Genomic DNA, 13270 nt, shown 5'->3' on the forward strand with positions numbered 1-13270 from the left:
TTGGGGTCAAAACCAAGCTGTAGCTTTTGAGTTCTCAGCTTTGTGCTGTGAACTAACTCATATAATCCATTATCACCACTGTATAAATCCATTTATATCCTGAATAAGTCTGAATTTCTTCATGTGAAGGAATATCACCACAGGTAACTTAAAATCTAATGTAGCAAATGTCATTTAATGTTGTTGTAAATGGATAAATCATTTTACACTATCCTGATTGATTTTTCTCTAGAAATAATTAGTCCATAATTAGTCCATCATAGATTGGTATTTGTACACCTTGCTTTAAATACTGTTTGTGTATTGTGAGTGAACCTGGTTCAGCCTGGTGTGTTGCTCCAAGGCTGCAGGTTCTGTGTGTGGATTTTTGGGGTCAAAACCAAGCTGTAGTTTTGGGGGTCCAAGGTTATTTTGGGGGTCAAAAACAAGCTGTAGCTTTTGAGTTCCTCTTCTCAAAGAGGAGCTGTGAACTGACTCATATAATCCGTTATCACCACAGTATAAATCCATTTATATCCTGAATAAGTCTGAATTTCTTCATGTGAAGGAATATCACCACAGGTAACTTATTTTAAAATCTAATGTAGCAAATGTCATTTGATGTTGTAAATGGATAAATCATTTTACACTATCCTGATTGATTTTTCTCTAGAAATAATTAGTCCATAATTATTCCATAATAGATTGGTATTTGTACACCTTGCTTTAAACACTGTTTGTGTATTCTGAATGAACCTGGTTCAGCCTGGTGTGTTGCTCCAAGGCTGCAGGTTCTGTGTGTGGATTTTTGGGGTCAAAACCAAGCTGTATTTTTGGGGGTTCCAAGGTTATTTTGGGGGTCAAAACCAAGCTGTAGTTTTGGGGGTCCAAGGTTATTTTGGGGGGTCAAAACCAAGCTGTAGTTTTTGAGTTCCTCTTCTCAGCTTTGTGCTGTGAACTAACTCATATAATCCGTTATCACCACTGTATAAATCCATTTATATCCTGAATAAGCCTGAATTCCTTCATGGAAAGGAATATCACCACAGGTAACTTATTTTAAAATCTAATGTAGCAAATGTCATTTAATGTTGTTGTAAATGGATAAATCATTTTACAGTATCCTGATTGATTTTTCTCTAGAAATAATTAGTCCATAATTAGTCCATCATAGATTGATATTTGTACACATTGCTTTAAACACTGTTTGTGTATTCTGAATGAACCTGGTTCAGCCTGGTGTGTTGCTCCAAGGCTGCAGGTTCTGTGTGTGGATTTTTGGGGTCAAAACCAAGCTGTAGTTTTTGAGTTCCTCTTCTCAGCTTTGTGCTGTGAACTAACTCATATAATCCATGGTCACCACAGTATAAATCCATTTATATCCTGAATAAGTCTGAATTTCCTCATGTGAAGGAATATCACCACAGGTAACTTAAAATCTAATGTCGCAAATGTCATTTAATATTGTTGTCAGTGGAGAAAAACCTCCATCGCTAATTCTGTTTGAAAAATCCACTTGAGCTGTAGCACAAACTGCCTCCAAGTATCTTTCCAATCCTGAGAAGAACCAGAATTGTTGATGGCATTTCTGTTTTTGGCTGCTGTGTCCCAGCTGCGGCGGCAGAGCGAGGGCTGTGGGGTAACTGAGCCGTGCGGCAGGAGGGGGTGAGGTGGGAGCTGGCACTGAGCTGTGCCCGTGACCTCCCACGCAGATCAGAGCTCATCTGGGTGACAGCTACAGCATGGCACAGCTTGCCAGGGGCCTTGTGCAGCTCTTTGTCTGCAAATCCTGCCCCAGAGCTGGGAAGGATGTTTTTAAGGATGAACAGGTAAAAGGAAAAGGCTGTCTTTTGACATTTTAACTAATCCCTTCTAGCCTGTGCTTTCCTGCACGTTGTGGAGATTTGCTAGCAGGAGGCACTGCCTTTTTCACATATGTAACATGTCAGCTTGAATCTGGCCTGGAATTGATGGGGGGGAATGCAGCAGGTCCACAATGAAATAGATTCTGATTGCATGGAAATGACAGGCCCTGGCCTTTTACCTGCACAGCCTCCCCTGTGAGGGTGAGTGGGGAGATGAGGGTCTGACTCCATGTTTCACAAGGCTGATTTGTTATTTTATGATATATATTACATTAAAACTACACTAAAAGAATAGAAGAAAGGATTTCATCAGAAGGCTGGCTAAGAATAGAAAAATAAAGAATGATAACAAAGGCTCTGTCTCAGACAGAGTCAGAGCCAGCTGGCTGTGATTGGCCATTAATTAGAAACAACCACATGAGCCAATCCCAGATGCACCTGTTGCATTCCACAGCAGCAGATAATCAATGTTTGCATTTTGTTCCTGAGGCCTCCCAGCTTCTCAGGAGGAAAAATCCTAAGGAAAGGATTTTCCATAAAATGTGTCTGAGCTCCCATCTCTGCTGAGGCAGGAGCTCTGCAGGCACAAAACACAATGCTGCTTTTCTGGTAACTCTTCTAAAATTAATAGAAGGAAGTTTTAGAGATGTGTTACACCCTTAGAGCAAGGGATTTGGGTTAAAACCCCCCAAGCCCATGGGGTTTTATATTAAAAATTGGGGTTTATATCATTTGAGCAATGAGATGTCATTGGTGATGTGCATACAAGCAGTAAGCTTGATAACACTGACATGTATTAGAAGAATATAGAAATATTGTATTTTATTTAGATGATCTGACTGGTTTGCATTTTACTGTTACTTCAGTGAATTTGTGCAGGTATTTTAAAATAATGTCATTTTTCACATAAGACACAGGAACACTTATCCCAACACTGCTTGCACAGGCTGCTGGCAAGGTGAGGGGCTGGTGAACCTCCACTGCTTCCAAATGGCCAAAATCTTACTGAAAACACAATTCTCCCAACAAATAAATTGGTATAAAACTGACCAGGACTAGAAGGCAGATGCAGAACACACACAGGAGAATATTGTCAATGGTTATGTTTTAAAGGCTTCAGTGAACTTTTCCATCATCATTCCTCATTTCCAGAGGTGAGCAGTACCCTTTTCCTTCTCCAGCTTGTATTTCAGTTTGTAGAAATGCACAGACAAAGCCAAGTTCCTTTTTAAGGAATGGTTTAATGTTCATAGACCATTCAGAAGAAATCATCTTCTGTTTGGAAAATTAAAAAGGAAACCTCACATGCCAGTCAGTAAATTCTGAGTGACTGGAACAAATATTAAATCTGTGAAATCAAACTGAATTTACTTTCTGGCTGTAAAGATTGAATTTGTAAATTTGACAGGCAATTTAAAGGGCATAAGTACATAAAATAAAATTTCTTATCCAAATGCAACTTGAAAGTTACCTGTCAGAAGAGGTTAGAAGTCTGCTGCTTTCTCTCCTGAAGCGTGTCCTTTCACTTGTCAGTTTAGAAAGGTTAATACTGCACAAAAGAGCAGCAGAAAAAACCCTTTTTGGGGTAGTTTTATGCTTCTTTAAAAAAATAATGATTCCGTTCCCCTGGTTGAATAATAATAATAATAATAATAATAATAATAATAATAATAATAATAATACCTTTGATGTAAATAATGTTCTAATGCAAATTGTTCCAGTTCAGACCAGGCTTTGTGTGTGGTTATCCTGACTGGGAAGGGATTTCTTGGGCAGGTTCTGAAGCATCAGGGCTGTGTTTGCAAAAGGAGAACATGTTTTTCCCTGCCTGCTCTCCCCTGCTCTGCAGTGAAACATTTCCAGAGCTCAGGAGCTGATGCCAAGCTGGAATTTTGCTTGGTGCCCCTGAGTGCTGCTCCTTGGCAGAGCCCCTCTGTCCCCAGAGCTTTTTGCAGCTCCTGTTGAGGAGGAGAAGTTGGATTTGCTGAACCCTCCCTGGGTCTGGTCCCAGCTGGGGATGAGGGGTGGCTTTGGTGACAAAGGGACAGCTCCAGTGGGGAATTCCTTTAGGAAGGGCCAATAATAAATCTGGGCTTTGCAGTCTGTACCTGTCCCTGGTTGGGGTTTTTCACCTGTCTGAGCAGTTCATCCTCCTCTCACTGGCACAGGGCTCTGGATGGGTGTGTGGTGCTCTGTCCGGTTTTTGGCTGTTTGAAGGGCCTGGAAAGGCCCGGGGTGGCCTTGGGGCAGCCGCGTATCGAAGGACGAGAAGAGGCTTCAGTTCTTCTTTCGGTCTCGGTGTTTATTAATTGTTTATCTAAAAGATTTTCTCTCGGCCCGACAGAGCTCTGCTCAGCAGCCAGCCATGAGCACACTGTGCTGCCCTCCGGGCGGTCACCTATCTTTATACCCATTGTTACGTGTACAATATTTATCATTTTCCCCAATACCTTTCACCCTTATTGCCCAGTGCACTTTTAGTAATGACCAATCCCAAAGTGCCACCATCACCACAGAAGATGGAGGAGAAGAAGAAGAAGAAGAAGGACAGGACACGCCCCAATTCCTCCATCTTACTTCTCTAAACCCCCCTGTACAGAAATCCTAAACCCTGTGTTTCACTCTCTAATTAACCAATCCCTTCACCATTCACCCCGGTGAAACCCTCCTGTCCTCATACAGGTGTCGTCTCCTGTGTAGGATCAAAGTCCAGCCACCAGACACTTCTGGAACATTCCAGGACTCCTGAGCCCCCCAAGGGTGCTCTCGGTGGCACCTCAGTCCTGAGGTGCTGAGATCCCACAGTGCTCATGTCAATACATTGAAATTATTGGAACAGATCACAGCTGAGGGCAAGTTCAGAAGCCAGAATTGGTTAGTGTACAAAATTTAGAGGTGAAACACTGAAGCACAGTTTGTATATTCTCTGATTTAATCACTGTTTGCTTGTTTTCCCCTTTTAGAATGTCTCCTTTTCAACAGCATTAATAAACCAAATATTTTATGGTTTCCTTCTTAGGTTGAATTAAAGAGGAAGTACAATGACCAGCACAAAAGTACAAGAGGACTTTTATCAGGGAGTCAGTGGTATGAGATCCAAGCTTACAGAGCTCTCAACCAAGCCCTGGGAAGGTGAGATAAACATAACTAAAACTATAGAAATTTGTAGAATTTTTTTTAGGGAGATCTTAAAGGATTTATTCCCCACTTTTAGCACAAAAGGGTAAGGCCAAACCTCTCATATTGCAAATTTTGTCTCTTGAGCTGCTCTGTGCTGACAATTCTCTGCTTTCAGCCTGTCGTGCATTGTTATAATTCAGATTTTATTTTACATTCAGAACCCACTTCAATTTCATTGAAGTTTGATTGCTCATAGTCAAGATATACAGGAAAATAAAAGCAGAAGCAGAGACAAATATTTCCTGAGCTTTAAAGCAAATGAGGATCCTCAGGACTTTTCCAATGCCCTAATTGTTCACACTCTCAGTGGGCTCAGGACATTGTTTGATATTTTGCCTACAAGTACTTTTGAAAGGGAGAAATAGCAGTGGGGTTTTTCAGACCTTTGCAAAAGGTCAATTCAATTATTGTGCTCACTGATCTCCTCCCAGATTTAGAAGAAGTGCTGTGGCTTCCATTTCCTAGATGGAAAAATTCCCCCAAATGTTATTAACAAGGTAGAATTAATTCATCCTCCTTCAGCAAAATTTATCATATAAATAAAGATTAGAGCTGTCATCCATATCTGTTGTAGGTGCATCTGTCATGGCTACAGAGGCACAGAAACATCAGCTGGAAAACTCTGATTTGAATGAGTCCTAATGCAAATGTGATGACATAAATGAAGGCTTAGAGAGAAAATTGAGAGAAATTGGAACATTAGGAAATCTCCTTGTGGATTCTTGTTGTTACAGGCCTGAATTCTTAAATTCCTCTTTGGAATCAAAGAGCATTAATTAAATAGGTAAAGAAAGCTCTCAATACCAGTAGTGAAATAAATCAGCTTGAACTTAAATCAAGTTTTAGTGACAGTAACTTATTGTTTAATTTATGATTTGGGTGGTCTGAAATGGAGAAAATAGGCTTCCATTCTGACATAAAGGTACAAATTCCTTATCAAACCACAAATCAAAGCCATTGCTAACCTGAGATGTGGGGGAGGATTTTGATAAAACCAGGATATTCCATAATGCAATATTTACACTGCCAGTTGAGAGTGGAAAATAAATTCTGTGGTTTGATTGGCTGTTGAATATTTCTGTGGTTTATTTTGAATTTAGCTGTTTCCATGGACATTCAGCAGCTGAAGGAATATGAAGCTTCCACGACATCCATAACAATTTTTGGTGCATCCACTAGCCCAGCATTCCTGTATAACTTTGCATATTCCAGCTGACCCAGAGCAATTCCTTTTTCCCAATTCCCACAGATTTTTGCTGTGTGCTCTCTAATGACATAAATCCTCTTTTTCCCCCTCACTTTTAGGTGTATAAGGCACAGGAATGACTGGGGGGCTCTTATTTTGGTTGACGACCGCTTCAGGAAGAACCCCAATAAATACATAACTGGTAAGAGGTAAAAATCTTCTGGGGAAACTCCTAATATAGAAAAATACTGAAAACTCTGAATTACAGAAAAGTGGCTGTGCAAATAGAGGTGATAGGAAGGGTCAGAATGTGCCCCAGCCATGGAACAGACATTGAACTGCTGAATATTCAATATACAACAAGGGATTGCTGTTTGTAGTTTTGTCCTGGGTAGAAATAAATGCAGGTGAAATAAAACAGATCCTGCACACAACCTTTAAAAAACAAAAAGTAGAAAATAAACTGCTTAGGAATGTGTTTTCAGCTTTGCTCCTGCCCTTTTTGCTGGGCAGAGCTGAGCTCAGCAGCCCGTGCTGGGCTTGGTCAGCAGGTGGAGCTCAGCTGCTGCAGTTGAGTCCAGCTCCTTCCTGATGTACTAAAAATACACTGAAATTATTGAAGGAAGCACTGGAAATTCATGTAGGAGCACAAATAATCCATATCTTCAACGCTTGGTGAGATTTCTTTCTCCAAGAAGTAAAACTTCACAGAAGAGTGAACTTCTCTGTTGTTGTGGGTTTGGGTTCTTTTGTTTTGGTTTTTTTTTTTTAATTGATACACAAAGAATATTTAAATGGGTTCAAAAACACTTTCTAAAATCGAGGCAGTCAGTTTTTACTGACTCCTGTGTGCTCCAATATTATCTAAAAAGCTGTTATGCTTCAGACATCTGATATTTAATATTTTGATTATTTTGATAGGAGCAGGTTATTATAAAACCTGTGGTTGTAGAACAGTTGTGATGCTTTGAGTTACTGTTACTTAATCTAACACAAAGTTGTAAAAATCTTGATTATATTCAAATTTTTATCAGACCCTGTTAATATGATAATAAATAGCTGAACTCTGTGTAAGCCACTTTTAAATAATTCATGATAACAAGCAGAATGAACAGCCAGACAACAAAGAAACATAAAGATGTTTATGCAAGGCAACAGTTTGAGCCTAAAAAGAAGACTAGTGAAAAAGGGAAAGTCTTTTAGTAGAAAAAGAAGGATATTTTTAGTTTGCTTATCAGAATACTGCCATTGAATAAATCAAATTCCCAGCCCTGGAAAGGAGCAATTGTTGTAGCTTCATGAGAAAATTCTTGAAATCTCTGAGGCTACACAGAAATATTTGGGCTATTATTGTAACAGACCCCTGGCCAGGTAATAATTAGAGACTCCATGTATTATAGAAGGTTGATCAATAATTAGCAGAGACTCTATGTGTTATAGAAGGTTGATCAATAATTAGCAGAGACTCCATGTATTATAGAAGGTTGAGCAATAATTAGCAGAGACTCTATAGAAGGTTGATCAATAATTAGCAGAGACTCCATGTATTATAGAAGGTTGAGCAATAATTAGCAGAGACTCTATGTGTTATAGAAGGTTGATCAATAATTAGCAGACACTCTATGTGTTATAGAAGGTTGATCAATAATTAGCAGAGACTCCATGTATTATAGAAGGTTGATCAATAATTAGCAGAGACTCCATGTATTATAGAAGGTTGATCAATAATTAGCAGAGATTCCATGTATTATAGAAGGTTGAGCAATAATTAGCAGAGACTCTATGTGTTATAGAAGGTTGATCAATAATTAGCAGAGATTCCATGTATTGCAGAAGGTTGATCAATAATTAGCAGACGCTTTATGTGTTATAGAAGGTTGATCAATAATTAGCAGACGCTTTATGTGTTATAGAAGGTTGATCAATAATTAGAGACTCCATGTATTGCAGAAGGTTGAGCAATAATTCTTTATTAAGAAACCCATGGTTCTTTTCTAGACTGTTAGATACAGCTGGACCTCATTGGTCCTTTACTTCAAGCACATCCCACTGGCTAATTAACGAAGCACCCTTTGATGAACAAATCTCCATCCCACATTGCAGATGTGCTCAGCCCCAGGTGTTCACAGCAGGTTCAGATCAGAATTGTTCCTCATCCTCTGAGCCTCTCCCAGCAGCGCTGTGAGAAACAAACACGGCCTGGGAATTGTGTTTGTCTGTGGCCAGAGAGCTGCTCCACTTTGGGGCTGGGAAATGCCTGGGCAGGTGCTGATATTGTGGAGCAAGGAGTTGATATTTTGGGGAGTAAGGAGTTGATATTTTGGGGTGCTGTTATTTTGGAGCAAGGTGCTGATAGTTTGGAGCAAGGAGTTGATATTTTGGAGTAAGGAGTTGATATTTTGGAGTAAGGAGTTGATATTTTGGTGTAAGGAGTTGATATTTTGGGGAGTAAGGAGTTGATATTTTGGGGAGTAAGGCATTGATATTTTGGGGAGTAAGAAGCTGATATTTTGGTGTAAGGAGCTGATATTTTGGTGTAAGATGTTGGTACTTTGGAGTAAGGTGCTGATAGTTTGGAGTGAGGAGTTGATATTTTGTAGTAAGGTGCTGATATTTCGGATATGTTGTTATTTTGGAGTAAGGTGCTGATATTTCAGATATGTTGTTATTTATTTTGGATATGTTGTTATTTGGAGTAAGGTGCTGATATTTCGGATATGCTGTTATTTTGGAGCAAGGTGTTGTTATTTTGGAGCAAGGTGCTGATAGCTTGGAGCAAGGAGTTGATATTTTGGCGTAAGGAGTTGATATTTTGGGGAGTAAGGAGTTGATATTTTTGTGTAAGGAGCTGATATTTTGGTGTAAGATGTTGGTACTTTGGAGTAAGGTGCTGATAGTTTGGAGTGAGGAGTTGATATTTTGGAGTAAGGTGCTGATATTTCGGATATGTTGTTATTTTGGAGTGAGGTGTTGATGTTTTGAAGTTGTTGATATTTTGGGGAGTAAGGAGTTGATATTTTGGGGAGTAAGGTGCTGTTATTTTGGTGTAAAGTGCTGATATTTCGGATATGCTGTTATTTTGTAGTAAGGTGCTGATATTTCGGGTATGTTGTTATTTTGGAGCAAGGTGTTGTTATTTTGGAGCAAGGTGCTGATAGCTTGGAGCAAGGAGTTGATATTTTGGGGTGTAAGGCGTTGATATTTTGGAGTAAGGAGCTGATATTTTGGTGTAAGGAGTTGATATATTGGTGTAAGGCATTGATATTTTGGGGAGTAAGAAGTTGATATTTTGGCGTAAGGAGTTGATATTTTGGGGAGTAAGGAGTTGATATTTTGGGGTGCTGATAGTTTGGAGTAAGATGCTGATATTTCAGATATGCTGTTATTTATTTCGGATATGCTGTTATTTTGATGTAAAGTGCCGATATTTCGGATATGCTGTTATTTTGGAGTAAGGTGCCGATATTTCAGATATGCTGTTATTTATTTCGGATATGCCGTTATTTTGGTGTAAAGTGCTGATATTTTGGATATGTTGTTATTTTGGAGTAAGGTGCTGATATTTCGGATATGTTGTTATTTTGGTGTAAAGTGCTGATATTTCGGATATGCTGTTATTTTGGAGCAAGGTGTTGTTATTTTGGAGCAAGGTGCTGATAGCTTGGAGCAAGGAGTTGATATTTTGGAGTAAGGAGTTGATATTTTGGGGAGTAAGGAGTTGATATTTTGGGGAGTAAGGTGCTGTTATTTTGGTGTAAAGTGCTGATATTTCGGATATGTTGTTATTTTGTAGTAAGGTGCCGATATTTCGAATATGTTGTTATTTATTTCGGATATGTTGTTATTTTGGAGTAAGGTGCTGATATTTCAGATATGTTGTTATTTATTTTGGATATGTTGTTATTTGGAGTAAGGTGCTGATATTTCGGATATGTTGTTATTTTCATGTAAAGTGCTGATATTTTGGATATGTTGTTATTTTGTAGTAAGGTGCTGATATTTGGATATTGTTGTTATTTATTTCAGATATGCTGTTATTTTGGAGTCAGGTGCTGATATTTTGGATATGTTGTTATTTTGGAGTAAGGTGCTGATATTTCAGATATGTTGTTATTTTGGTGTAAGGTGCTGATATTTCGGATATGCTGTTATTTTGGAGTAAGGTGCCGATATTTCGGATATGCTGTTATTTTGATGTAAAGTGCCGATATTTCGGATATGCTGTTATTTTGGTGTAAAGCGCTGCTATTTTGCACTAAGGAGCTGGTACCGTGCACTGAGGTGTTTGTGCCCCCAGGGCTGTCCAAGTGGATCCGGCAGCAGGTGCAGCACCACGGCTCCTTCGGCAGCGCCCTGCGCTCCCTGCGCGCCTTCGCCCTGCGCAACCAGAGCCGGGGGGAGCCCTGGGCAGAGCCCGGCCCCGAGCCCCCTGCCCAGCCCTGCCGCCCCTCCCCGGGCTCCCCGCAGCACAGCAGCTCTGCTCTGTGCCCTGCTGTTCCTGCCACAAGCCACAGTTTGGACCCAGAAGTTCATTGCACTACAACCATCGGCTCAGTTCACCCCGCAGCCTGGGATCAGCCCAGTGACAGCATGGCAGCAGTCAAACCAAGTATGTTCATTCCCACTGGCAGCTTCAAATGGGGACTTGAAGCTTTTCTGCAGGTTTTTTAAAATTACAGAAGTGCTATAGTGGAAAATGATAATTATTCACAAATGTGGAGGAGCTGTGCTCAGCAGACTGAAATTAATTCTTGTTCCATCTGGTTGTCTTAAAAGAGTAATCTTTGATAAGTTTATAGTACAATCAAAAATGGTTTCATTTTAATTTCTTTTTCCATTGAGCACTGTGAAGATAATTTAAAATATATTTGAAACACAGCAAGATTGGCATTAGTGCAAGTTGAGCCCTGGTTCAAGCTACATCTGTTGTTTGGGCATTGCTGTGAGACACCTTCCCTGTGATCTCCTCTGGTTCTGACTTCACAAGTAAAATCCATCCCTAAATTTTAGGAAAGGTTCTGATTTCATTTCAATCAAGAAAAAGCCCAATAATAAAGATTATAAATTTCAATCCATTCATATTCTACCTTTATGTGCCTGTTAATCTATTTATTTAATTAAGACAATTCATGTACAAGTATAGTTTTAACATCTGGGCTTTTGTTTGTATTATTGTTTTTAATGAATGTTGTAAAATCACTGTAAACCTTCTGAAACAGTGGTAATTCTGATGTGCTAAACATGCTGTAAATCAGTTGCAATTAATTTGTTTTGTGATTTGTCACAGGTGAGCAGAAAGTTGATGTAGAGAGCCATTCCCACCATGTAAAACAGAAAAGGACACACATGGACTGCACCCCCAAAATGGCAGCAATCAAAGCAGAGAGAGAAGAAGTGAATGGCTGGAGCAGTGCTGATGGTGTGGAGCAGAAATGCTGCCCTGAGCCTCTGACTGCAACTCCTGCAGCCCAGAACTGCAGGGCCACAGGCAGCAGCAGCCAGGAGCATGGGAACGGGCCCAGGGAGCCTGCTGACCATCCCAATCAGTGCCAATCAGCGTTAATTGCAGAGCACACACCAAGTGCAGCAGAATCATGTTTGGAAACAAGCCGTGTTTCAGTTCAGAGCGCTGGAGGCCATCCTGGAGCTGAGCCCTGCAGGGAGCTCCCTCCAGCAGCTGGGAGAGCTGAGCCTTCAGCATTAGATGGGGATGAGGATGAGGATGAGAGCATTTACTACACCCCAGAACTGTATGATGATGCAGAGCCAGAGGAGCAGAGAACTGAGCCCCCAGAGCCAGCCTGTCCCAGCACTGGGAACTGGGGGGAATGTGGGAACCCCAGAGTCCCTGCTCTGGTTGCCAGCAGCCCCTCAGGAGCCCTGGATGGAGCTGGGGCTGGCAGGAGCCCCCCTGGCAGCATGGAGGCTGTGAGGGGCAGGGCCAGCACAGCTGGAGCACAGCAGGGAGCAGCCCAGGACACCCCAAAAAGGAAAATCAGCCTCTCCAGATCCAGAAATAAAGGTGTGTCCCCCTCTCTGCTGGGCGCTGGTGGCACCCGGTGACAGCTCCTGTGGGGATTGGGCTGAGCAGCCCTCAGAGCACACGGGGCAGCTGCACCTCCCATGGAACAAAACTTCCCCTCAGGCTCCATTCCTCATTTTATCTTGGGGGTTTTCTCTGGGGGAGGTTTGCCATGTGCAGTTTTCTGGAGATGGGATGAAGATTCCTCCTGTGGGGATTGGGCTGAGCAGCCCTCAGAGCACACGGGGCAGCTGCACCTCCCATGGAACAAAACTTCCCCTCAGGCTCCATTCCTCATTTTATCTTGGGGGTTTTCACTGGGGGAGGTTTGCCATGTGCAGTTTTCTGGAGATGGGATGAAGATTCCTCATCCTGATTTCATGGCTGGAGAACATCATGTCTGGAAATTCTGAATAGAAACCCAAGTAGGATCTGACCTGGAATTATTGGTTTATCCATGACAGATTTAATTAACCCTCCATTAAATACAGTCCAATAATTGGGGTTTTCCTCAGAAAGCCAAACACCCATATAACCAAATTAGGTTTTCTGCATTTGTTAGATTGGGGTTTTTTAGTAAAACATGAAGAACAGCATCTTTGCAGATCAGGTCATTGACAGATTGAGCCTAAATACCAAAACAGGTTTATTTTCCAGTTCTTTGATTCCTTCCAATTTCTTACATCAAAATGTCCAGCAGGAGCTGTGCACATTTTGATATTTGATGAAGATGAGAAGCTTCTTGAGAGAAAAATTTGAGATTTCTTTAAGTTTTCCTTTTGTGAGAGGATCTCATTTCTGTTGCTTGGATTCTGTGTTTGTTCATGTCACAACCTGTTCTCATTTGTGTGTCCTACAAGCACTTTTTACATGTAACATATAAAATGTAAATTGTACACAAAGGTCTTTGAATCTTGCCCACTCTATTATTATTTTTTTATTTTTATTTTTATGTTTCTTTCATTTTCTGCAATGAAAAGAGCCAGGATTTTTCTGTAATAAAACATAATGACTTTTTAAGAAAATATTCTTCATTGC

At 40.6% G+C, this 13270-nt stretch overlaps 1 protein-coding gene across 1 annotated transcript in view; it reads left to right on the forward strand.

Moving 5' to 3' along the window:
- Window positions 1–13270, forward strand: part of BRIP1 (BRCA1 interacting helicase 1) — a 114207-nt gene that overhangs the window by 48046 nt on the left and 52891 nt on the right. Inside the window, exons 17-20 of the mRNA XM_064729389.1 lie at window positions 4864–4976; window positions 6330–6412; window positions 10508–10819; window positions 11498–12232. Coding sequence (XP_064585459.1) covers window positions 4864–4976; window positions 6330–6412; window positions 10508–10819; window positions 11498–12232 — 1243 coding nt within the window. The remainder of the gene's footprint in view (window positions 1–4863; window positions 4977–6329; window positions 6413–10507; window positions 10820–11497; window positions 12233–13270) is intronic.

The sequence above is a fragment of the Zonotrichia leucophrys genome, chromosome 19, assembly GCF_028769735.1.
Source record: "Zonotrichia leucophrys gambelii isolate GWCS_2022_RI chromosome 19, RI_Zleu_2.0, whole genome shotgun sequence".
Taxonomy (NCBI): domain Eukaryota; kingdom Metazoa; phylum Chordata; class Aves; order Passeriformes; family Passerellidae; genus Zonotrichia; species Zonotrichia leucophrys.